Source organism: Petaurus breviceps, unplaced genomic scaffold (genome assembly GCF_028583685.1).
Source record: "Petaurus breviceps papuanus isolate PSGF00001 unplaced genomic scaffold, PetGlider_PUasm1.0 90397, whole genome shotgun sequence".
NCBI classification, from domain to species: Eukaryota; Metazoa; Chordata; class Mammalia; order Diprotodontia; family Petauridae; genus Petaurus; species Petaurus breviceps.
Window position 1 is genome coordinate 1,594,277 of NW_027187239.1, and position 26,455 is coordinate 1,620,731.

At 41.9% G+C, this 26,455-nt stretch overlaps 2 protein-coding genes across 2 annotated transcripts in view; both read right to left on the bottom strand.

The window, feature by feature from the left end:
• Positions 1-1,399: 1,399 nt before the first annotated feature.
• On the bottom strand, positions 1,400-13,376 carry MS4A5 (membrane spanning 4-domains A5). The gene is made up of 5 exons (XM_069108515.1): positions 13,227-13,376; positions 11,592-11,720; positions 9,744-9,800; positions 8,813-8,965; positions 1,400-1,522 (listed from the first exon to the last, which is right to left on the bottom strand). The coding sequence occupies exons 1-5, from the start codon at positions 13,374-13,376 to the stop codon at positions 1,400-1,402; spliced, it is 612 nt and encodes a 203-aa protein (XP_068964616.1).
• A 3,758-nt stretch (positions 13,377-17,134) lies between these two features.
• The window catches only part of LOC138177395 (serine-rich adhesin for platelets-like), a 33,136-nt gene continuing 23,815 nt past the window's right edge, over positions 17,135-26,455 (bottom strand). Inside the window, exon 2 of the mRNA XM_069108576.1 lies at positions 17,135-17,198. Within this exon, the coding sequence (XP_068964677.1) occupies positions 17,135-17,198 (64 nt within the window). The remainder of the gene's footprint in view (positions 17,199-26,455) is intronic.

Sequence of the window (26,455 nt, forward strand, 5' to 3'; positions counted from 1 at the left end):
CCCCTTTGCTCTTTTCTGCACATCCCACATTTATTACCCCTTTCTCTTTGGAGTTTTACTTATTAGTTCTTCCTAACTATGTTTTTATCTCATTTAAAACATTCTTTCTCTTTTTCCCCCCTCTCAGTCAGTTAAATCCCTCTTTTCTCTCCTCCCCTTCAACTGGTACTGTTCATTAATTTTCAAAAATTTTATTGCTTCCCTTTCTAAAGTGGATTTATCTCACTCAGTTTCTTCATTATTTATTCTGGTTCATGATTTCTATACTTATCTAGTCTCTGCTCTCTGTATACATATTTCAGATTGTTCACTTCAGTTTATTTGAATTTAAGAGACATTTTTTAAGCTTTGCCTCCTCCTTCCCTCTGTCCCCCACTTGGGAAGTTGTTTGGATTTCAGTGTGACTTGACCCATGCCAACAAAGCATTTGCCCTGACTGGCTTGGACACCTGAGTTTCATTGTTATAAGGTTAACATATTCCTAATTGAACCAGTCCCTGTGGCTGTAACAGGCTTAGGCTTGTAGATGGCTGTGGTGTATTAAGGATCAGTGCAAATACTACTTATGCAGCTTGCTCAGTCCCAGGGATAAAAGACCAGGCTTTGGCTAGGTGGGCCTTTCAGATGTACCCATTTGCTTTCCTGAGCAGGGCTGATTAGTTTTGGGGCAGGATATTCTAGGGTCAAGTCAGCTTGGTGCCTAGTGATAAGGGTCCCTAATATAGCACATATATCCTTGTGGCATTTATTTTATTAGTGATGTGTGTGTGTGTGTGTGTGTGTGTGTATGTGTTGTAGTAAGGGTAAACTTCACTAAGTGTGAGGAGCAGCCATTTTCTTTACAACTGCTAATTGAACTGATTTGTGAAGTGTTCATGTTAACTTAATTTTTTGGTTAGATCATAGGAATTTAGCACTGGAAGGGACCTAGGCACAGGCTTACTGTTCTTGAACTAGGAAGCATCTCAGAGGTGATACAGTCCAGACCCCTCATTTTACAGTTAAGAAAACTGAGATCGACGGAGCTTGAGGGATGGCTACGGTCAAATAGCTAGTAGGTAGGGCAGCCAGCACTTGAATCTCAGTTCAGTATTTCTCTATGAAACCCTGGACATGAGACTCCACAGTGAGGAATCCTAGAGAGAGCCAGTAGAAAGTCCCCAGACTGCTCTGGGATGGGCAGAGGCCTTCTGGTTTCTTGCTGACTCCACAATCTGGTCTGCTGATCACATTGCTCAGTTTCTGTGTCTACTGACCTGTCTGGGAAGTGAGGGAGGAGGGGAAGGGGGGAAGAGTCTGACAGGTTCCCCAGGGAACTAACTAGAGGAATGGAGGCTAATGTTCAGTCGAGCCCCTGGAGTAGAACTACCTCAAAGAGAGCCACCACACATCCTTTTTTTCACAGTTCTATTGAAAACCAATTCTCAGATTCAGCACAGGTCAAGTTGTGCCTGAATACTGAGTAAGACAGAGAAATGAGGAGTTCAAGGGCAGCGAAGACCATCATCATACCCAAAATCCCCTGTAAAAGATGGAAACCAAATGATAATAGAATTAAAAACAGTCCTGAGCTTATGGTCACAAAGGGCTCTTAATATCTGGTTTGGGGAGATGGCTGCCCTTCGCCAGGAGGGCCCAGGGTGGAGACATCCATCCATCCATCCATCCATTCATTCGTCCATCAAGGATTTAGGATCCATAGGGGAGGAATCAGTGCAGGCCACAGGCAGAAAAAAGCACCTGAACTTGGTTCATTATTATTTGTGAATTGCTCTTGGAAGGCAGGGGTTGTTTCACTTTTTTCTTTGTATTTTGGGCCTCTAGGACAGTACCTGACACATATTCAGTTCAGTCCATTTTAATTTGATTCAATTCATGAGGTCATTCTTGATCTCCCCAGTGGGGTAATCAGTTAGTAAACATTTACTGAATACCCACTAAGTTTTAGAAACTAGGTTAGGCACAGGGAATACACACTGTTCCAGACTTCAAGGAGACTAGAGGGTCTCCCGAGCTGGAAGGCACCTCAGAGATCATCTAGCCCAACCCTTTCATGTTATGGGAAAGTGAGGAAGGAAACTGAGGCCCAGGGAGAGGAAGTAACTTGCCCAAAGATACACATTTAAGATATCAGAGATAAAACTCAAATCTAGGTCCTGTGACCTCAGAGCCAGTGCTTTGCCTCCTGTACTAGGCTATTTCTCTTTATTTGTCACTTTCTTCCCACTCCTCCCATTTTTGAATTAACTTCGATCACCTAGATTGGAAGGAAGGAAGGAAAGAGGGAAGGAATGGTGGAGGTTATGGGGGCTGCTTCATGCCCTCACATTTAAAGAAGTCCTTGAAGACAGTTGTTTCATCTTTGCCTTTTTTTGTGCTTAAGTGCTAGCCCAATGTCTGACTTTTTTCAGTGTTTTGTTTACTTCTTTTCTGAATAGGACCTGAATTCATTTTTCTAGGGGATTCCAAATGGGGAAACTCCCTCTTCCAGGTAGCATGGCATCCTAGAAAGAGCATTAGTTTTGGAGTCAAAGAGCCTGATCTCAAATCTTGTCTGACACCACTCATGTGTGGTGACCTTGGCAGTCAACCTGTCTGGGACTCAGTTTCCTTGTCTGTGAAATGTGGGGGTTGGACTAGAACGATTCCAAGGTCTTGTCCAGCTTTCAAGTCTTCATTCCTAATGTAGCTCTACCTCTTATTTCTCTTCTGAATGTCATTTGGGGGCTCTGTCCATAGTCACCTAGCCTAGCACATGGTAGTAGGCATTTAATAAATGATTGATTGATTGAAGAGAAATCAATAAAATATTCCATTCATTCTCTTTCCAAATTAAATACAAGGCACACATAACAAAGAAACATAAGCTACAGTTCTCCATTAAGTTTGAGAGAGATGGGGATGCACACACAGATTGAGAGGGAGGGAGAGAGGGAAAGAGAGGGAGACATAGAGAGACAGAGACAGAGAGATAAAAAAAAGACAGGAGAAAGAAGGAAGAGAGATGTAGATACAGAGAAGGAGAGAGGGAAAGAGAGACACACAGAGAGACAGAGAGAGAGATAAAGAAAGTCAGAAACAGAGAGGAGGGGGAGGAAGGAAGAGAAATGTAGACATAGAAAAATATGTCTGCAGAGACATATACCCAGATCCAGCCAGAAAGCAACCCAGAGAAGCAGAGAGAGACAGAGAGAGAGAGAGAGAGAGAGAGAGAGAGAGAGAGAGAGACAGACAGACAGACAGACAGACAGACAGACAGACAGAGACAGAGAGAGAGAGAGAGACAGACAGACAGACAGAGACAGAGAGAGAGACAGACAGACAGACAGAGACAGACAGAGAGAGACAGAGAGACAGAGAGAGACAGAGAGAGAGAGACAGATCGAGAGAGAGAGAGACAGAGAGAGAGAGAGGTAATGCTTTCCTGGATTACCATGGCCATCTCTTGGCCTTTGCAGGAAGCACTTCCTTTAAAGCTGGGGTGTGTTTTTTTGCAAAGAAAGGCATAACTTAGCCTTCATTAGCCTCAGCCTTGTGGTGTTTGCCTTTTAGGCCAGATGGGAGAAAGGTGAACATCAGGAGGTCTTTCCTTTGTTCTAGGTCTCCAGGTGAAAAAAGGCTTCCTTTTCTGAATTACAAATAAAACAGAATTTAGAGTTTCCTCTTAGCCTCCTTGACTGAGTCCTAAAGAGGCTACAACAGTCCTGGGTTCTTGATGTGATTAGGGCTTTCATCTCCTCTTGGGTTCCTAATGTAGTAGTTCCTGTCAATAAAAGCTGACACTATGTAGTACTTAATAGATTGCAGAATACTTTACTTGTATCATTACGTTACTGGACTCTCACGGCAACTCACTTTTCAGATGAGGAAAGAAATAGGTTTAGAGGGGCCAAGGGCCTTGCTCCTGGTCACACAGCTACTTGGTGTCAGAGGTGGGATTTGAGCCCTGGTCTTCCTGATTTCAGGTCCAGCAGTCTGCCTACAAAGCTCTCCTAATGCTCTTTCCATGATATCATACTGTCTGCTCTGTTTTCTGTGCTATTCTGACTCATCAGCCATGTGAATTGGGGTTTAGATAATGTATATAATGGAGGTGCATTCCATTTGGAGAAGCCAATTGTTGAGGACATGATAGCTACTTCCTTTCCTTATATTCTTAGAACTTGGCCTTAGGCCATCACTAAGTCAGCATATATTAAACGCTATGTACCAGACATTGGGCTAAGTAATTTTTTTTAAGGTGAAAACACTCCCTGCTCTCAAGGAGCTTATCCTCAAATGTAGGAGATGATGCACACATATAGAGGTACATACAAGAGAATGCAAAGTAGATGGGTACAAGGTAATTTTAATGGGGAAGGAGGGGATAGGGGTGGTAGAAAAGACCTCCTGCAAAAGATGGAACTTGAGCTGAACCTTAAAGGAAGTCGGAGAAGCCCAGGGACCCTGATGAGGAAAGAGAGCCTTCCAAGGATGGGGAAGATCAAGTACAGAGGCAGGAGTTGGAAAAGGACTCGTCATATGGGAAGAACAGAACATTGATGGGTTAGAAAGTGTGTGAAGGCAGTAATACAATATAATACAAGTAGAAAGATAAAAAATGAAACAAAGTGGTAAAGGATTTTAGATGCCCAAAAGAGGTATATTTCATGCCAGAGGTTGCTGGCCTTTATTGAATGGGTGAGTGACACTGTCAGACCTGTGCTTTAGGGAAAGCACTCGTGTAGAGGATGGATCTATGGCAAGGAAACCAATGAGGAAACTAGTCCATTAATACCAACATGAGACAAAGTGTGTGGGCCTGAAAATTTGCATTTGAGTGAATTCGTTTCTAAGAGGTATCATAGAGAAATGCCAAGCCCCTGTGACTGCTTGGCTACCTGGTGCTGACATTTTGAACTTAGGGAACTGGAAAGATGATTGTGACTTTGACAGTCACAAGGAAGTGCAGAAAAGAGGTTTTCTGGAAAAGAGGGTGAGTTCTGTTTGGAACATGTTGAGTTTGAGATGCTGTAATGGGAATGGGAATTTGAAGATCTTCCCTGCCCCTTAATAGACCTAGGGGGGAGTTTGAAGACCTCCCCTGCTCTGAAAGTAAACTCTGCCCCCACTAATCACATGGAGTCTGTGGTGGGAGGAGCTTGCTGAAGGGAAGCAGAGCCCATAGGAAGCTGGTCAGAGGCAGAGAGATGGTGGGAGAGAGAGGAGGTTGAGGCAAGGAGATAGAGAGGTTTGTGAGTAAATACTGATTTTGTATTGGTTTGTGGGAAGGCTGAAGGATTCTGTGGCTCTCAATGTTATTATGGCTTCTGAATATCTTTGGTACTATTATGGGATTGGCTTTCTCGTGTCTAAATAAATGCTTCAGTTTTGTCCTCTACCTGAAGAATCTGGTATATTTTGTGATCAAACGTCATGCAATACTTATAGTCACAGTCTTTGTTGTGATTGTGGGTGCTGTAAATATTGCATTGGTGCTACAGATGCTGAAAGGATATCCATTTTTCAACACCACACAGGCATTTGGTGATTCATAGCTGGACCTCTGAAAAGAGACTAGATCTTGATATATGAATCTAGATTTCATGTGCACAGAGATGAGCATTGAATCCATGTGTAATAGTAATGAAATTTGAAAATCCCTTTGTATTGACAAGCTAATAGGTACTTAGCACTTAGTATCAAGCTAATTATATCAGGCCTCTGTTAAAGGAACAGAAGGTATGAACTCCTGTTGCTGACATAACAGGAAGGGGCTGAATAGGGAGGAGCTAATACCATGTAAAAAGCCCCGGCTGGGAGAGTCAGAATTTCTGGGGTAAGCATTGTGGAGGCAGAGCAGCTGCTGCTGGAGAGAGGGAGTTTCTCTCAGCAAGTATCTGGAGGCTGGGCTGCTACTGTTAGACTGAAGACTGAACTGAGAATTGAGAAGGACTGAGAAGAGAAGTGAGAATTAAGAACTGAGACAGAATTTCTTGGTGCAAGCTGCATGGAGGCTGGATAAAGTGGTTTTGCTTTTGAGAACAGAACTTGTGGTGGTGGAGCTTCTTCTGAGAATCAGCCGGAGCTGCTGAAGACTTCCAAGGGCCAGCCAGAGCTGCCAGAGGAAGCATGACTGTGGTGTTAGTACTTTGTCTGTCTGTTTTGGGTCTAGGTTGATTTCACAAGCAGAAAGTGAATTGAGATGATAGTGCTGACCATGTGTGTGAATATTGTCATAATTCCACTAAGCTTGATGTGTATAGATATTGTTGTGGCTCTGTTTAAGTTTTCTCTTTCCAGGAACAGAAACTTTGGAGGACATGAGCTGGACTGGACACTGTGAGCTTCAGTGTGGAACAGGAACTGCACAGAGAGCTGGACAAGGAAATGGGAGCTGTCTGCCTTCGAACTCAGGTGGCATTTGGTTAGATTTGGGCAGGAGTTATGACCATGGAAAAGGAACCATGAAGTTTGGAAACCAGCCTTGAGTCAAGATGAAAAGACCTCTCCATGAAATTGTCTGAGTAGTGACTGATGAAATAGGGCACTCAGTAGTGACTGATGAAATTATAACTTACTTGTGACCTATGGGTAGATAGTTTTTGTACTTCCCACTACCCCTTAAGAGGATACTGAGTAGTGATTGATGAAATTATAACTTAATTGCATTTCGTGGGTGGAAGACTTTGACTTTAGTACTTTGTGTCCCTTAAAGAGGCTCCTTAAGGATGATTGAATGATTGAGTTACTAAATGATTGGACTTTGTTTAAAACTATGTGACCACTTTGGTGAAAACTATGTGGCCATTTTAGTGATAAGTTGTTGAGTTGTGACATGTGGAATGCTGTATTTTGATTTTTTGTGAATGTTTTGCTCTGATTTGTTATTGAATAAATAGAGAGTTCACTATACTATGTAATCAAAACCTTGAAAGCTGTTCACAGCAGCAGTCCTCTGGAAAGCTGCTTGTGCTTGGCTTTTCACCATGAAGAGTCACTAAGATCATCAAATTGAGAACAAAGAGTTAGAGAGTAAAGAGAGGGCCCCCCATAGAGCCATGGGAGTCACCTACAGCTGGTGGGTGTGCCTTGGATGAAAAACCAGCCAAAGATCCTGGGAAGGAGCCATCATTATGGACGAGGAGAACCAGGAGAGGCAAGAGGGTATTTGAGAGGTGACAACAACGTCCAATGCTAAAGAGAGGCCAAGGATAAGGGTCTAGAAAAGGAATGGGTGGCCTAGTGCATGGAATGCTGGACCTTGAAGATCAAATCCAACCTCAGAGTATGAACTTGGGCAAGTCACTAAACCTACTTGTTTCCATTTCAGCTGCAAAATGGGGATAATGATCTACCTCCCAGGATGGGCAGCTAGGTGAGCAGTGGATAGAGTGCCCACTCAGACACTTACTAGCTGTGTGACCCTGGGCAAGTCACTTCACCCTGTTTGCCTCGGTTTCCTCATCTGTAAAACGAGCTAGTGAAGGATGGCAAACCACTCCAGTATCTTTGCCAAGAAAACCCCAAATAGAGTCACAAAGAGTTGGATATAACTGAACCAACTGAACAGCAATAGCCACCTCCCACGATTGTTGTGAGGATAAAATTAGATCCTATTTGGGAGGCATTTAGTATAGCATGTGCCTGGCACATATGTAGTAGGCATTATATATAAATGCTTGTTATGATTATTAGTATTAATTCACAAGTTGGTCCAATCAATCAGTCAGGGAAGCACGTATTGAACACCATCCTGTTGTAGGTACTAGGCATACTGCACGGGTACTGGGGAAGGCTCTCCCTCTCAGCTTTCCTTGGCAAGAAGCCTCTCTCAGTTCTTCTTTAAACTTAGTGCCTTCCCTTTGACATTATGCTCCCCAGTTTATCCTGCATATAGTTGTTTTGTACATAATTGTCTGTGAATTATTTCCCTCATTAGAGTCTTAGCATAGTGTCTATAATATTGGTAGGCATTTAATAAATGCTGGTTGAATGGCTGCCAGACTAACCTGTCTACAGGGAGTGCAAAAATGGGGGTGGGGTGGGGAAGAAGGGGGTTCACAATGACTACATTGATCTTTTTAAAAAAATTGCTCAGATTATCCTAATAATTCATGCTTGCGCAGCTGAGAAGGTCAGATGTCCTGATCTGCATCTCAGGATGACTCAGGACAACTTGTGAACCATCAGTCAAACTGCTGATTTCGTTTTATAAACTCGGACTTGAGAAGGGAGGGCGGGCTAGCGGAAAGAGGCCTGGCCTCGGACTTAGGACCACTTGGGTTGTACATTTTGTTCCTGACACATATTAGTTGCATGATCCTGAGAAAGTCTTGGAATCTCTTGGTGCAGTAGATGGTTCTAAAATGACCCAGAGACATTAGAGCAATTGTCGGTGTGCATAAGTGGAAGGCATTTCCTTGCACTAGGGAAATTAAAAGCCTGGAGGAAAATTAGGAAGTATTAGGAAGTGGCTTTTCTGGCCATAAAAGTGACCCACCCAGAGTCAGGGGAAACCTTGTTTTGCCTAATATAGTTTCCTCAAGTTTCTATTCTTTTCCAGATCCACAGGGTTCATTTATATATAGAGTGATACCGTGGGAAGATTTTAAATCAGAGGACCTGAGTTTAAATCTAGACTCAGCTATGTGACCTTGAGTTTCTTAATCTCATCTATGAATTGTGAGGGTTGGACTAGATGAGCTCTCAAGTCCTTTCTAGCTTTAAAATCTCTGATCCCATATAATAGTGCCTCAGACCTTTCCGTCCATTGGAAATCTGAGCTCAGCTCATGCCCTTAGGCCTCACCTGGAAGACTCTGGATACTTACAGTTAAAAGGACAGTGATTCCACCACAAAGAATGCCTCCACCAGCATAGCCACACAGGTAGTCCTTGTCCAGAATGAGGCCAAAGGAGAGGAGAACTATCCCAGCCAGTGCCGCCACAAAGCTAACTGTGTTTGCAATCAGACTCACTTGTCCCTGAAAGAGAAGAAAAGTGTTTGGAAAAAAGTCAGGACCAAAGGCCTAGACCTCGTAGGTCATAGGAGATGCTTAACAGCAAGTGATCTTGTAAGTAAGCCTTTGTCACAGTAAACCCACTAGGCTGTGTCGAGCTTCCAAAGCCCGTCAAAACACTGACTTTCCTTGAGAGCTGCTTTAGCTAAATCTTCTAAACTAAAACGTTGTTTTCCAAATGAAGATCCGATGTTCAATCTGTTGCTTAAATATGTTTGACTTTAGGCATTTTTGATAAATATTCCACTTCTTTCTTTATACAAAAATAAAAAATTGAAAAAACAAAAATACTTTCCCTTTTCCTAAGAGTTAAATTACAAACAATACCTACTGCTGAATGAGCCCATCCACAGACCATGCTTTTGAAACAGATAGAACTGGAATCCTTGTTTGGCAGGGGCTGAATGGAAAGCCCTGTGGGTCAGAGTGGGAGTGGTAGCATTTAAATGACCTTCACCTAGGAGCACCAGAGGTCTGGTCCTGCTTCTCCCTTTGACTGTCTGAGCTTGGGCAGTTCATTCTCTCTGGAGCTCTGTCTGTAAAATGGAAAGGCTGAATAAAGCCTCTTTCATCTCAGACATTCTGTGATGCTGTGAAATACAATGGGAGGCAGTGATATGGACAGTGGGAGGCAGGCAGCAAGACCCAAGCTGCTGGTTTTGTGGACCCAGTGATCACCCTCAGTGAGGCTGGGAATTAAACCTCATGTTTCAATGATTAAGAAAGAGGAATTGAAACTTACAAGATATTTTGTGGTTCTCCTTTCAAATGCGATTAAGAGGGATCCTGAATTAACATACTGTCAAGAAAAGAGAGAATCTATTAGTTACTGGAGTCTACATTGGGGTCCTATGCCAGTTTTCCTCCCTAGAACCCTGGTTCTTCTATTCCAGGGGGCCTCCTCAATCTTCAGGGCAGTCTTAGAGTGGGAAGCCATATACCTAGGAGAATTATTCTCAGTTTTTCCACTAAACAGTTGACATTGGACATTTTGCTTAACATCGGTGGGCTTCAGTTTCCTTCTCTCTGAAATCAGAAGGTTAGACCAGTTGGCCTCTGAAGTTTCTTACAGTCCCAAAATTCTATAATTCAGTTTATGCTTAGCCTCAGGAAAAGTCCTAGGTTGGAATCCTGGCTTTTCCACTTACTAGCATGGAACCCTGGGCAAATCATTGCCCTTGTCTCATCTGTAAAATGGGTATAATAGTCTCCACTTCACAGGGTGCTTGTGAGCATCAAAGTGCTGTTTTCAAGGGTCTAGAGGGGCTATCTTGTAGAAGTGCGTTCAGTTAGCTTTGTTTTGGTTGGCCCCAGAGAGCAGAACTAGGAGCAAGGGGTAGAAGGTTTAGAGAGACCAGCTTGAGCTAGCTGGCCTGTCAGCTAGGGCTGTCCAACAGGAGAATGGATTGCCTTCCCTCTCAATTGAGGCCTTCAAGTAAAGGCTTGATTGGACAAGTTGTAGTAAGGATTTCTTTTTTAGGTGCTATGTGTCACAGTGGGCAGAGTGCTGGGCCTGGAGTGAGGAAAACCTGAGTTTATATGTAGCCTCAGACACTTACTAGTTGTGTGACCCTGGCCAACCTCTAACTGCCTCAGTGTCCTCATCTGCAAAGTGGAGCTAATAAGAGTGCCTGTCTCCCAGGATTGTTAAGGATAAAATGAGATCATATTTGTAAAGTGCTTTGCAAATCTTAAGGCGCTCAAGAGATGCTCTTCTTTTGAATTATTTTCTGGAATAGGTTCTGTGAGATAGACTCTGAGATGCCTTGTAGTTGTTGATATTCTGGATTTTTTTGCATATGGTAAGTGATTATTAGGATGAGAATACTCCTACTAACTAAAGTCTTCAATATTACATCAATTAGTCAGTCAGTAGGCATTTATTAAACAGCTACTGTGTTATAGGCATTTTGTCAGGCATTGGCGATACCCTCAAGGAACTTACAAGGGGAAACATTATGGACAGACGTAAGTGATTAGATATGGCACTAAGAGCTGGGGGAATCTGGAAAGGCCTCCCAGAGGAGGTGGTCCTTGAGCAAGGAGTAGGGAATTCAGTTAGAGGTGAGGAGGGAATCTCAGTAAATGGCACAGGAGGGGAGACAAGACCGAGTGTGTCAATGACAAGAGCTGGCAGGGTCATTTTTGGTCGGAGGGCAGAGTTCTTGAAGGGGAGTAATGTGTAGATTGCCAGGAAAGTATATGCCAGATGGTCAAAGTCTTTAAATGACAAAATGAGGCTTTTGCTTCTTTTCCTAGAGCCTTTTGAATTGGGAATGAACACAGTCAGATCGATGCTTCAGGAGGGAGCTGGTGGGGGTGGGGGTATAGGTTGGAGTAGAGAGAGATACGAGGCAAGGAGATCAGATCGGAGGCTGGTTCTGCAGCCTAGGTGAGAGGTCCCAGAGGACCTGAGTTAGGATGGTGACCATGGTGTGAGCAGAGAAAATCAGTCTCTAATGGTGGAATTGTAGGCCCTGATGAGAATATGGCAGATGTTTTAGGGAGAACCCTTGCCTCGAGCTTCCTCTGACTCCTAGGGGTTTGGGAATGACTTTGTGCTCATAATTATTGTGTTCGCTGTACTCACACATGCTGCTCCCCAGAATGGATACCCCGTGATAAAGATGAAGGGAAAGCGCGGGTATGGAGAGACACGAGTAAAGATGAAGACTGCCCCAAAGCAAAAGTTCATCACACCAATTAGGACCTGAACAGCCTGGGAATAGAAAGAGCATGTTGGTCAGCCAGGGCTTCCTGGGGGCCCATCCCTGGAACTTAGCCCTGTGTCCACTGGGAACTACTCAAGGGCTTATCCTGGCTCTTCCATGTTGCTCCCCTTCAGCATTCCGTTCTTCCTTACATCGTCATTCTGCCTCTGACGAGAGGTGAGCCTGACCACAGGTAGACTTAGACTGTGCTACCCGCAGGGAGGTGTAAGGCAAAGAGAAGCCCAGCTTGAGGAGAAAAGGCAGGATTGCCCAGTGCAAAGAATACTGGGTGCTGACTACTTGGACAAGCCTCTCTCTACCTCAGTTTCCTTAACTGTAAAATTAGGAGAGTGGATTCAGTTGCCTTGGAAGTCCCTTTCAATTCTAAATCTCTGATCCCATGCCAGTGTTTTGATGCCCATAGACTCAGTCTCTCCACTGTGACGAATTCTTCTCCTTTACGTTTGTTTTGTGTCCCAGGTCCCTAGTTTAGCTAATAGCCCTGCTGAAGAGCTGTATTTCATCAAAGCCAGAGACAGTCTGTGGACTGGAGGCTCTCATTCTTTCTTCTGGGAAAAAGTTTTGGAGAATATCCCAAAGCATCTTGACTAGGAGCTCAACTCTGACTTAAAAAAGCTTCTGCAAAGGCTCCTGGTGCACAGGGAAAAGAATATTCCCTGGTTTGAGAATAAGAAAATAGGTTCAAATCAGGGCTCATCTTCTTCTGACCTGTGATCCCTTGGGCAATTGGGGTCATTTACCTTGGCCTTCATTTTCTCAGTGAGAGGGTTGGATTGGATGACCTTTCACTTTCCTTCTAGTTTTATATCTGTCTTTGCAGGGCCCCAAGTGCCCTTAGGGAAGCAGTGAAACACTTTGGATTGGCACCAGGGGTGGGGATCATGTGGCCTCATGTCACATGTAGCCTTCTAGGTCCTTGAGTGCAGCTTTTTAACTGAGTCCAAGTTTTATAGAACAAATCCTTTTATTAAGGGGATTTATTCTGTGAAGGTTGTATTCTGTCAAAGGGCTGCACGTGAGGACCTAGAGGGCCACGTGGTCTCCAAGCCAAAGGTTCCTCACTCCTGGATTAGCTTCTCACATAGTCTTTAGGTCTCAGGAATTGTTAGGTTGAGGCAGGGTCCTCTCCTCCTTTACTTGATAACAAATCCAGTTTCTCAATGTGTCCCAGACTTCAGAGTTTAGAGCTTTACTATGCAAGCATTTCTCTTACATAAGAACAGCTTCCTAGTCCCAAATACAAATGCCCTTTTCCTCCCTGCTCACCAGGTATAGACAGGGATATCATTCATTCTGGGTGGAAACCTGGTATATGAGCAGTCAACCAAAAAGATGCATGCCTGTGAATCTGCTAATGATTATATTACTTGCAAACATTCAGTAGGCCTTTGACCCAGATTTGGAATCAGTTCCCTTCTTAAGACTATGACTCCCTATCCCCGGTCCTTCTTTTCTCTCTTCTGTGAATTAAAATATGGCATGGACTGACTTACCCCCATGATCCTCATTTCTGTAGTAAGGAAATGTTCTATACAGTTTTTTTTGGCAAAAGCAGTTGTTTTTAGCCCAGTCTGGACATTGAAAACATTCTGAGGCAGCAGCAGGAACACTGATTTGGGTGTGGGTGCCGGCTTGGATTCCATGGTCCTGCCGTTGATTCCACGGCAGAAATAATGTCAATAAAATTGGTGGACAGGCATCGCAGCCAAGATCATGTTCTACTCCTATGCCAGGTTCACCTGGAGAGCTGGACTATTGCTATACATCGTATTAGAATCATTCAGTCATTGAGTCATAGTATCATGGAACCCTGGAATGCTAGAGGTAGAAAGAGCCTCCAGAGAGGCTGTGGAGGAGGCCTGGACTGAGGTTAAGGGGCTGAGGCCTAGAATTTGGTTCCAGCCCTACCACTCACTTCTGGCATGGCCCTTGGGCAAGCCCCCCTTCCTTTCCAGATCTCGACTTCCTCATGTGGACAGTGAGAAAGGTGTTTCCCTACAGAAATGGTCTCAGAGATCCCCTTGAACATTAAATTCAACAATGTCATCTCATTCAGTCCCTTCAGAGATTTGAAGGAAAATCTCCTAGGACAGATAATTTCTCATTCCATTCTCAAAGAGCCCTGGGCTTTGTCCTAGGATGTCAAGGCTGAAACGGGCCTTTGAGGCAATCTACCCTGACACCCTCTTTTTGCCAGATGGGCCTTGTGGTTTGGCCATGGGCTCTTAGGGAAGTGCCAGCTAAGCAGCAGAGCCTGGCCAGTATCGCCCAACCCCCAAGTTCAGTCTGCTTTCCTAAACACCTCTCCCCTGCAATTATAAGGGGCTTCCTGGTATAATGTAATGCCAAGGAAAGGCAACTTCCCAAGGTTCAGAATACCAGCATAGGTGCTCTCCATTTTATTCAGTGACAAACCAAGAACAGAGAAGATCAAAACATGACATCATTCCAAATACAGCATTTATTAAGCGTGATTAAATAATCTCCAAGTACTACCCCACCCCAGGACCTTCCAATCATTCAATCAATTACAAAGTCTCTGTTCTAAATACTTCTCCACCCCTAGGCTATACCTTAATTAAGTCCACCACAAAGCCCCTCTTCTCAAATGGAGATTAGTTTCCAAACATAAGGTCAAAAGTTCCCCACCCCTGGATCACAATTGAATCTACCCCAGAGTTACATCAAGTTTAAACACAGCACTTAATACCCAAATGGAGGTCTTTTCTTCATCTTGACACGAGGCAAGTTCTCAGCAATCTTAGTTCCTGGGGAGACAAGGCTTAGCAAGGCCATAAGATACATTGCCAGTCCCTTCATGAATTTATCCTCTGTCTGTAGAACAGTCCTAGAACCCCTGAACACATTAGCAAAGCCCTCTCCCAGGATTTCTGTAAACATACAACAAGAAAATCCTTCTTCAGGGCTTCTGAACCAACAGAAAGGCTCCCAGACCCCTGCAACAACAGCACTGTCCTTCACCAGTGGACAGTATTCATTCTGTCTGCAGGACAGTCTCCAGACCCCTGCAACAACAGCACTGTCCCTCACCAGTGGACAGTATTCACTCTCTGTCTGCAGGACAGTCTCAGGGCTTCTTAGCGAACAGCCAGGTTCCAGGACTTCTTCAACAAAAGGACTGTCTTTCACCAGTGGACAAATCTGGCAAAACAACATCAAAACAGACAGACAAAGTACCAGCAAAACAGCCATGTCTCCTCAGTCCTTGGCAGCTCAGGGAGCAGGTCTCAAAAGTCCAGGGCAATTCAAAGTGGCCACCAGCAATTCTCTTAGTCTCTCTCTCTCTCCACGAGGTGCTGCTTCCAAAAAGATCTTCTGCCTCTCTCTAGTGTCTCTCCAAATCTACATCACCAGCTCCTCCCAGTTCAGGACTTTCTTTTCACATCAACAAGCCCATCCCACAGGTGGGATTAACAAACTCTGGGTTTTAACACAATCAATTTGAAAACCAAGCCAATACAGGGGAATCTTTAATTGCCGTTACTATCACACCTGGTTTCCCACCCAATTTCTCCATTTACTATTTCAGCCACTTAAGGTCAGTTGTTGGGTGTGTGTGGGATGGATGAGATAGCTGCAGAGGGCCCTTCCAAGTCTCAGACTCTGCAAAGGTCTTTCAGTCTTCTGCTGACCCAGAGGACCCTTGGTCGGCGTCCTTCTCATGAATCCCTTACCAACTTCAGTCATGATGAGGCTTCTCTTCTCTTCTCTGGGGTTGAGCGGCTGCTGGTCCTTTTCTCTCTGGCATGCCTCTTTCACCTCTTGATTGTATTTGGTGTTTATGTATTCTTTTTTTCTGTACCTCCATGTCTTTTTTAAATGAGTGGGGGACAAAAGCCCCATTGCCAGTTGTGTCTGAGCAGTCTATTTCTTCTGCTTTGCAGAAACAGCCTGTGAAAAGTGAAGAGTGTGAAGAGAGGCCTTGACCTGGGGCCAGAAGACCTGGATTTGCATTATGGATCTAATGCTTATTAGCTCTGTGACTTTAGACAATTCACTTTCCCTCTCTAAGCCTCAGTTTTCTTGTAGGCAGAATGAAATTTTTGGACTAGATTATAATAATAGTATATATCTATATACATGTAAAACATACACACACCTCATGTTATGGGGCAGCTAGGTAGTGCAGTGGATAGAGCACTGGACCTGGAGTCAGGAAAGTAAGGTGAAATGACTTGCGCAAGGTCACACAGCTAGTAAGTGTCTGAGGCTAGTTTTGAACTCAGGTCGTCCTGGCTTTAGGTCAAGTGCTTTATCCATTGAGCTGCACTAATCTAATAGCATTTATATAGCACTTTAATGTGTGCAGAGCACTTCACAAATATTATTTCATTTGGTCCCTGGGAGGTTGGTGCTGTTATTAACCCCATTTAAGAGATGACCAAAATGAAGCAGACAGAGACTGAGCATATAACTAAGTAAAAGTCTGATGCTGATTTTGAACTTAGGTCCCTGTTTCACAGATAACACATGGGAGGCACTGGAGTTTTTGGACTCTAGCCTCTAACAGGTTCGCTCTTGATCTGGTCAGACAGGAAGGATGCTGACAGCTTTAGAGGGGTTAGTAATCTTACTTTATTATACTCTATTCTTTTGAAAAAGGTTACTGATAATGGGAGCACCAGCTCCTAAAGCACGCCCTAATAACCCTTCTTACAGGTGCTGGCATGAAGGGGGGGGCAACTACCCCTATGTCTTGGTGGAGTCAGTTGAGACAGGCATGGTTTGTGCACTGCCCTACATTGTCTCAAGCCTCAGTGGGGGCCAGTTAAGGCAGGTACATGCATCCCTCTGTGTGTTACCTGTGGTTTCCCCTTAAGTCTTGATGGAGGCCAGCCAAGGCACACACAGATTCCCCACTCACTGACCAGTGCCCACCTGCTTTATAGGGCAACAAAGATGGCATCTTGTCAACATTAAGCTCACAGGTTAACTTTAGCAATATGGTCATTCTGTGCGAGTGTAGGAAATATCAATTACGTCACCCCTGTATCTCACGGCGCAGTCTCAGTAGGACTATCACTGTGGTTTTAGGAATTACTATCTAGGATCCTTGGAGCTATTCTGGGAGTTATTATCTAACACCTGGAAACTGGACTTTGTCATGGCCATCGATCCTGAGAAACTGAACTCTAAAAAAGTCACAAAATCCTCCTTTCTTACAGTCCCGCACTCTGAGAAATAATCCAGCTCAGTGTCCCAGTATTTCTCCTCTTTCTCTGCTGTGCTTCTATTTGTTGGCCCCTCATAAATCTCACCATTTTTTTATCCCTGGGGGTGTGGTTGGGAGCTAGCTTTAGATTACATTGTTACAACTTCATAAGCTTGCTGATTTCAGTGAACACTCCCAGGCCCCACAGTGTGACATGCTGGGTCAGTGTCACCGCGGGTACTCATAGTCAAAGCTGAAGAAATCTTGGTGCATCTGATGGAGTGCACCAGACCTGGGGACACACACTTGTTATTCCGGTATCAAAGTGGGCACTCCCAGCAGTGGTGCATTTCACAGGACACACATGTCTTGGCAATTCTTGTCCTTACCCTTTCTGGTCTTGTTCCCAGAGAAGCTACTCTAAATACTTGAGCTCTCATGCTGGGTTCTGTGCAATTAATAATGCATCTTTATTTCAATATAATTTGATTCCATTGTTTACCCTATGTACTTTATTTTAAGTATTTTAAAAGCATTCTGAGGAGGTCCCCAGCCTTCTCCAGATGCCAGTAGAGTTTAGAATACAAAAAGGTGAAGAACCGTTGCTCTAGATTGTTTCACATTCTATGAGTATCAGGGTGAGGGCTGTTCCTCATTTAAGGATCCCTTGCTATTTGATTACTGTCCCTCTTCCCCTCACCAGCCCCTTCTGAATGATATCATTCATCACATTTCTTGAACATGTTGTTGCTGATGATGTGGTGTCTGTGTGTGTGTGTGTGTGCTGTAAAGAATGGGAAAAGAAATGAGAAATCTTGAAGAAGGAATTGAAAAAAGAATAGAGAGATTAGCATAGGAGTGTAAAACTTTATTCAAGTAATAGATTCCTTGAAAATTAGATTGGACTAAACAGGGATCAAGGACTCCATGAGACGACAGAATATGAGAACAAAATAATAAGACTGGGGGAAAAAAGAGACAATGTAAAGTATTTTCTCTTCAAAACAACCGACCTGAAAAATAGGTCAAGATGAGACAATCATCAGATTACCTGAAAACCTTAACCATGAAAAGAACCAACCACCCCAAATTTAGATAGAATGTTTCAACAAACGATGAGTGAAAATCGCCCATATCTATTAGAACCAGAGAGCAAAGTGAAAATAGAAATAATATCCCAGAAACTTCCTAGAAGAAAGCCCAAAATAAAACTCCCAGATAGCCCAAACGTAGCCCAAAGCCATAGTTTTCAGGTAAAAGTAAAACTCCTTAAAGCAAACATAAAGGAAGAATTTAAGTACCAAGAAACCATGGTTGGGCTCCTAGAGTCTCATGGAGGGAGTAAGGAAGTCAGAGGGCCTGGAAAGTCTTCTTATCTTTTGATGATCTTAAGAGAAAAAAGAAAAAGGAAAAAGAAAGGGATGTACCAGGGTAGGGAGAGAGAGAGAGGAAAGGAGTGGAACTTATCTGGAATAATTATGGTAAACAAGACTCTACAATGGAGCACATGGTAAGGTGAACAAGTTATGACATGGACCTCACTTTCATCTGAACCAGACAAAAGAGGTTTGGAACATACACACACATACACACACACACTCACACACACTCTCACACACAGAGTCTAGTATATAAATACATTAAGGTTAATAGAGAATCAGGAGGGGACAGGGAAAGGGGGATTAAAAGAGAAAGTAGATACCGAAGGAATAAGTAGTAATATATAAATGATTATCAAAAAACCCAAGATCTTAGCAACTGGTCTCATCACTTCCTGGCAAATAGAGGGGAAAGAAATGGAAGCAGCGGCAGATTTTATATTTTTTGGCTCAAACATGGTATCTGCAACTATGAAATAAAAAGATGCCTTCTCTTTGGAAGAAAGCTATGGCTGATCTGGACAACATACTAAAAAGCAGAGAAATCACTTTACCAACAAAGGTCCATATAGTCTAAGCTATGGTTTTTCTGGTAGTGATGTATGGCTGTGAGAGTTGGATTATAAGGAAAGCTGAATGCCACAGAATAGACACTTTTGAATTGTAGTGCTGAAGAAGACTTTTGAGAGTCCCTTGGACAGCAAGGAGTTCAAATCAGTCAATAATTAAAGAAATTAATCCAACCTGTTCATTGGAAGGTCAGATACTGAGGCTGAAACTTAAATACTTTGGCCCAGAAAATGGGACTCATTGGAAAAGACCCTGATGTTGAGAAAGATTGAAGATAAAAGAAAAAGGATATGACAGAGGTAAAGATGGATAATATCATGGAAAACAGTGATTATGAATTTGGACTTCAAGAGACAGTGGAGGGTAGAGGAGCCTGGCATGCTATGAATAATGGGGTCACTAAGAGTCAGACACCACCTAATAACTGAACAACAGCAGCAGCAGCAACAAGAAGTCATAAAAACAAATTCCAATTTTGGAGGGTGGAGGGTGAAGGGGATACTAAAAGGAAAGAAGCAAAGTGTAAGAATCTGGGATGGGAGATTAGGAGAAATGAAGAAAAGGAGAAAATTCAATAGGAGTAGATTGCATCAGATACAGATTGCTAGTACTGAACACATTCTGTCAATGCTACTTGTCAAAAGGAGGACAAAGGGAAAAAAAGGAAAAAAATACACAAGGATTGGATGGAGGAAAATGTGCAGTTCACAGTTACAAATATGAATGTGAATGGGGTGAACTCACCTATAAAATGTAGAGGGGCAGTATAATGGCAGTAAAAAGCAAAATTCAACAGTATGTTTAATTTAATTTAATGTATTTACAAGAAATACATTATTAATAATTAGTGTAGGGACAGCTAGGTGGTGCAATGAATAGAGCACTGGCCCTGGAGTCAGGAGGACCTGAGTTCAAATCTGGCCTCAGACACAACACAAAAAACTAGCTGTGTGACCTTGGGCGAGTCACTTAACCCCAATTGCCCTACCTCCCCCCTAAAAAAATAGTAATTAGTATAGCACTTTAAAGTTTTCAAAGTGCTTTACATTTGTTGTCATATTTGAGACTCACAATCTTGTAGCACAGTTGATACTAATACCATTTAACAGACGAGAAATCTGAAATTGAGTGAAGTTAAATGATTTGCTCACTTGAAACAGAGATATTGAAATATAGTTAAAAATAAGAGACTGGAGAAAATCTGTTATGCCTAAAGCAGCTACTGCTGTTGCTGTTGCTGCCTTTTTAGAGGAAAAAGCAAGATAGAGAGGGAAGGAGAGGGGGAACCAGGATCAGGTTCTGAGCTTCCCTCTAAAGACCTTCCTGTTTTGACAAATCATAAGCAAGAAGATAACTCAGGAGTAGAAAAGTCTCTTAGCCTTTCCTAGGCTCCAATCATAATCTGTCTGGGAGCATGGAAGACAAGGAGGAGGGGCAGAAGGTTTTGTAGTATCTTAGACAAGAAACCTAGAGTAGGCAACTAACTGGGGGTTAGGTTAGAGCCAGACTTTATGCTCAAGGACAGAGGATGAGAATCATAGCCACCTTCCTTAGGAAAACAGTTATCCTCATCATAATTAAGAAGGGAGGTAGCCATAAGATTATTGAACCACTTACTGGGTTGGCTCTAGTCAAGTCACACAAGTCATCTTTCTCCCTTGTAGTTTGAGGTGGGATAGTGGTAGGAATAGAATACGAAGAGAAAGAAATTTTAAGTGAATGCTGGAAAGAAAAGAAAAGAAAAAAAAAGCTTCTTGCCCAGGCTGCAATATTTTTTTATCCACAAGAGGAAGATACATGCTCTCTGAATGTCATAGCCTCTAAATCTTTAAGGGAAAAGTTAATTGCTTGGCAGGAAAAAGTAGATAGGAAAACTATAATAGTTGATTTCAATCTGGACAAATCTAATGAATAAATGAGAAAGAAATCAAAGACCTGAATAAAATTTTAGAAAAGTTAAATACGATAAATCTTTGGCAATTATTGAATTGGAATGGAAAATATATGAATTTGTCCACTATGTGTGGCAGTTTTACAAAAACTGAGCATATATTAGGGTATAAAACCTAAACAATGCAGAAAATCAGAAATAGTAAACATACACAAAACAATAAGAATCATAAACCATTTTTAAAGAAATTATTATAAATTCATTTGAGACTAAATAAATTAATCCTGGGGGCTCTGGCTTCTACCTCCCCCAATTCATGTAACAAGGGGACTCTGAACAAACTTTGGAGCTACAGAACCCACAAAATGACACAGAAAAGCTAACCTCCCACTGAGGACAGCTCAGCAGGCCAGCAGGAATTGGCCAGCACAGTGCTCTAGGAGCCCAGCCCAGCCCCACGAGGTTTTAGCCCCAGGGCGGGCCTGACCAGCCTCTGGTTGGAGGGACTTCAGATCACCAGCAGCTGTGGTGGTTTCCAGAATTATCAACACATAGAGGCAAAGGACATAGTGAGAGGTCAGTGCAGTGTGGACTTTGAGAACCAGTAGTTGGGAGTGCTTGGACTTTTGCCCCTGGGGCAAGAAGCTACTGAGGAGCTGCAGCCCTGCAGCTGCAGCAACATGGCAGCTTCAGCTCCTGGCCTGCAGAGTGTAGGGGGACCAAGTGACCAGTCTAAGGATTAATTGCTCTTGCTTTAACCTGATTGGATCTGGATTGTGGTCTGGGGTGGAGGTCCTGGGGTGTGTGCCCAGCTTGCCAGAGCCTGTGGAGGCTTCAGAGAGGGCACCCAACTAATACCTTCAGCAGCTGAGAAAACCCTAGTGTTTGGTACGAAGCTCCGCTGTTTGGTGCAGAGTCCTACTGTGGTGAAAAGCCCAGGGGTCAAGTGACTGAGTGGCAACATGAGCAGGCAAAGGAAGCAAAGTAAACAGGGCACCCCAACTTTACACTCCTATTTTGGGGACAAAAAGGATCAAAGCATGTAGGAGTGAAGTCAGAATTCTTCCACCAAAAGCTTCAAAGAAAAATATGATATAGTTACAGGCCATAGAGGACCTTAAGAAGCAAATAAGAGAAGTGGAGGAAAAATTGGGAAGAGAAATGAGAACAATGCAAGAAAATTATGAAATGAGAGTCAACAGCCTGACTGAGGAAAATAACACCTTAAAAAATAGACTAACTCAAATGGCAAAAGAGGCTCAAAAAGGCAATGAGGAGAAGAATGACTTAAACAGCTGAATTTGCCAGATGGAAAAAGAATCTCAAAAGCTCAACGAGGAGAATCATTGCTTCAGAATTATACTGGAGCAAATGGAAGCTAGTGACTTTATGAGAAATCAAGATGCTGTTAAACAGATCCAAACAAATGAAAGAGTAAAAGGCAATGTGAAATATCTCATTGGAAAAACCACTGACCTAGAAAATAGATTCAGGAGAGATAATTTAAAAAAATTATTGGACTACCTGAAAGCCATGATCAAAGAAAGAACCTAGAAATCATCCTCTAAGAAATTCTCAAGGAAAACTGCCCTGATGTTTTAGAACCAGAGGGCAAAATAGAGGTTGAAAGAATCCACCGATCACCTCCTGAAAAAGATCCCAAAAAGAAAATTCCTAGGAATATTATAGCCAGGTTCTGAAATTCCCAGATCAAGGAGAGAATATTACAAGCAGTCAGGAAGAAACAATTTGAGTATTGTGGAAACACAATCAGGATAACCCAGGATCTGGCAGCTTCTACAACTGAGGGATTGAAGGGCTTGGAATATGATATTCCAGAGGTCAAAGGAGCTGGGATTAAAACCAAGAATCACCTCCTCAGCAAAACTGAGTATCATGTTTCAGGGGAAAATATGATCATTCAGTGGAATAGAGGACTTTCAAGTATTCTTGATGAAAAAACCAGAGTTGAATAGAAAATTTGACATTTAGATACAAGAAGCAAGAGAAGCATGAGAAGGTAAACAGGGAAAAGAAATCATAAGGAACTTATCAAAGTTGAACTATTTACATTCCTACATGGAAAAATTGTAATTGTAACTGATGAAACTTTTCTCAGTATGAAAATAGCTGAAGGAATAGAAAGATATATATATATATATACACCATATATATTCATATGCTGATATACCCTCCTGTATAGACATATATATATATATATATATATATATATATATATATATATATGAAAATAGCTGAAGGGAATAGAAAGATATATCTATCTATCATCTATTTATCTATCTATCTATCTATCTATCTATCTATCTATCTTTCTATTCCCTTCAGCTATTTTCATATATATATATATATATATGTCTATACAGGAGGGTATATCGGCATATGAATACACATGTGAATTCAGGTATACATAGATAGAGGGCACAAGACTAATTTAATAGGAAGGGATGACACTTAAAAGGTGAAATTAAGAGGTTAGAGAGGAATATAATGAGAGGAGATGGGGAGAGACAGAATGGGGTAAACTATCTCATAAAGAAAAGGCAAGGGAAAATAATTACAATGGAGGGGAAGAACAGGAAGGCAAAAAGGCAAAACCTTATTCTCACTGAATTTGGCTCAGGGAGGGAAGGGCATACACACTAAATAGGGTATCTCAGCCTACAGGAGAATAGGGGGGAAGGGGATGACAGGGGGGATGATGGAAAGGAGGGAAGGCTGGGGTAGGGGAGGGAAGTTGGAAGCACCCACTTTTGAAAAGGGACAGGATCAAAGTAGAGAATAGAAAAAGTGGAAGGGAAATTTAGTCAGTCTTTTACAATATATCTACTATGGTAATGTTTTGCATAGCTACACACATACAACCTATACTGTGAATTGCTTTTCTTCCCAGTAAGGGTGGGTGACAAGGGAGGAAGGGAATGAATCTCGAATTCAAAGTTTTAAAATCAAATGTTTAAATACACACACATATAGTATTATTAATACTGTTTTACATGTAATTGGAAAATAAGATATACAGGTACTGGGGTATAGAGATCCACTATGCCCTACTGGAAAAGTTGAAGGGGGTATGGGAGAAGATATGGGAGAGAATAGATTGGAGGAGGGTATATCCTGTAGGACCGCTATTTTGGGGGAGGTGGGTAGGGGGAAAACGGGGAAAAAATTTGTAACTCAGAATCTGGTGGAAATGAATGATGTAAACCAGAAGTTAATAAAGCATTTGAAAAAAAATATAACTTAATCCTAAAGAATTTATTGGTTAAAGAGCAAATCATAGAAACAACAGAAAATTTTGTCGATGAAGTAGATGACATACTAAAACTTTTGAGATTCAACCAAATTAGTCTTTGGGAAAATTTTATATCTTTAAATACTTTGATCAAGAAAAAAATGAGAAAGACAAAACATTGAATTAGATATATAACTTGAAAAAATAACACATTTTAATACAGTAAGTAAATATCAAAATAGAAATTCTGAAGTTAACTAAATTGAAATAAAAATAAACCAGTGAACATTCAATTGATAAATGAAACTAAAAGCTCTTATTATAAAAATCTCCTCAATTAGGTATGCCATCAGCTATTTTGAAATGTAAAAGGTGAAATCACAAGAATTAAATGAGAAACAAAGGAAATTAATAGAACATATTTTTACCCAATCGTATATCAGCAAAACTGATAATTGAATGAGTGAAATAGAAGAACATCTAAAGAGCTTAAAAATTAAGATTAACAGAATAGGAAAGAGATTCTAAATAATGTAATATCACTGCTTACCTCAGGAAGTTCTGAGTGTCCAGCTTATGCTCTTTGTTATATATGATTTAGCTTCTCCCTGTTCAGCCCCTTCCTGTTATGTCAGCAACAGGGGTTCATACCTTCTGTTTCTTTAACAGAAGCTTAATTTGAAACTAGGTGCTAAGTACCTCTTAGCTCAGCAGTACAAAAGGATCTTCAAATTTCATTACTATTCCACCCCTCCAGGATCCTTGGTCTTACGATCTCAATCTTAATGGCCATGCATCCTGGAACAAATAGAGACACTATAATTTGTAATCCTGCTGATTACGTCATAACCTCTTCTTTTCATTACCTTTGAAATGTGACTCATTGTCACTTTGTATCTGCATTGGCGTTCCATAATACAGACTTATGAGATCTAGAGTTTTGCAGGTGTTTTTCTGAGTTTCATTCTTATAAGGACAAGCCACTAGTATAACTGATTAGGCATCAATACAAGTACATATAAATCTGCAACCTTTATCTTGTGGTGGTGGACCAGTATAATCTATTTGCCAGACTTGGTCTGGGACTTCTCCCCTTGCTACCTCCCCAGTTACTACCTAAGGAATAGTTCATTCCTTTTCTAATTGACATATGAATGACATGTCATTCTTCTGCTAACTGTTTTAACAGTGAATGAGAGATACTAATACCTCGATCTTGTAGCCACCAGTGTGTGTCCTGGACCCCCAAATGGCCTGCTGTTTGGGGACCCATTTTGCTAATACCGGATCATCAGTTGTTGTCAAAGTAGGGACAGTATGTTCAGTAGCAATCTTCTCTGGTTGATCAGCATGAATATTGTACTCAAGTTCTGGCGTGGTGAGGGCCACGTGAGCATCTACAGGAAAAACTGACAAATCAGTAAACAAGGATATGTTCTAGATATTTTCCCATAATTCTTTGCCCCAGAGTTGTTTTCCATGAATTTCCTTGAAACTAGGTGCTAAGTATCTCTTAGCTTGGCAATACAAAGGGATCTTCAAATTTCATTACTATTACAAGGCCCAGCACTCTGTGCACTATGACACCACCGAACTGCCCCACTATGCTGAGTACTGGGAACATAAAGAAAGGCTAAAAACCCTCCCTGACCTCAAGGAGCTCATAGTTTAAGAAGGGAGATAACATGCAAAGAACTATGTGCTCACAGGATTTCTACAGGGAAGATTCCAACAGCACAGAAGTTTCAGTTCATATGCAGACTGACAGAGATGGCAAAATAGAAAAGTATCATTCTTATAGTGACTGTGATAAAACAAGCACACTGCTGTAGTGCTGAAACTATCATTTGATTCCCCATTCTTAAAGGGATTTGGAACTGTTGTCCCAGAATTAGTAACTCTAAATATTCTTCGACCCACAGATCCCACCACTAGGCCTGTTTCCCAAAGAAATCAAAGAAAGAGGAAAAGAAACCATATGGACAAACATTTATAACAACTCTTTTTTGTTATTGCAAAGAACTGGAAACTAACTGGTTATCCATCAAATGGGGAGTGGCCAAACAAATTATGTTATAAGTGTGTGGTAATAAATGATGAAAGGAAAAGTTTCAGAGAAATATGGGAAGACTTGTTTGAACTGATGCATAAAAGAGAGGAGCAGAACCAAAACAATTTATACAAGGATAACAACTGTAAAAAAAATGTTTTGCAATACTTAAAAAACCTTAATCAATGCAGTCACTGAGGACAATTGAAGCATGCTACTCATCCTGACAAAGATGTGATAGACTCAAAGTACAGAATAAGACATACATTTTTGAACATGAAAAATGAGTGGATTGTTATGCTTATTCATTCCCACGCTTGTATGTGTGTATTTGTGTAAGTGTGTAGATTTGTGTGTTTTAATGGAGGGGAAGAGTTTATAAAGAAGAGGAGAGCTATCAAAATGC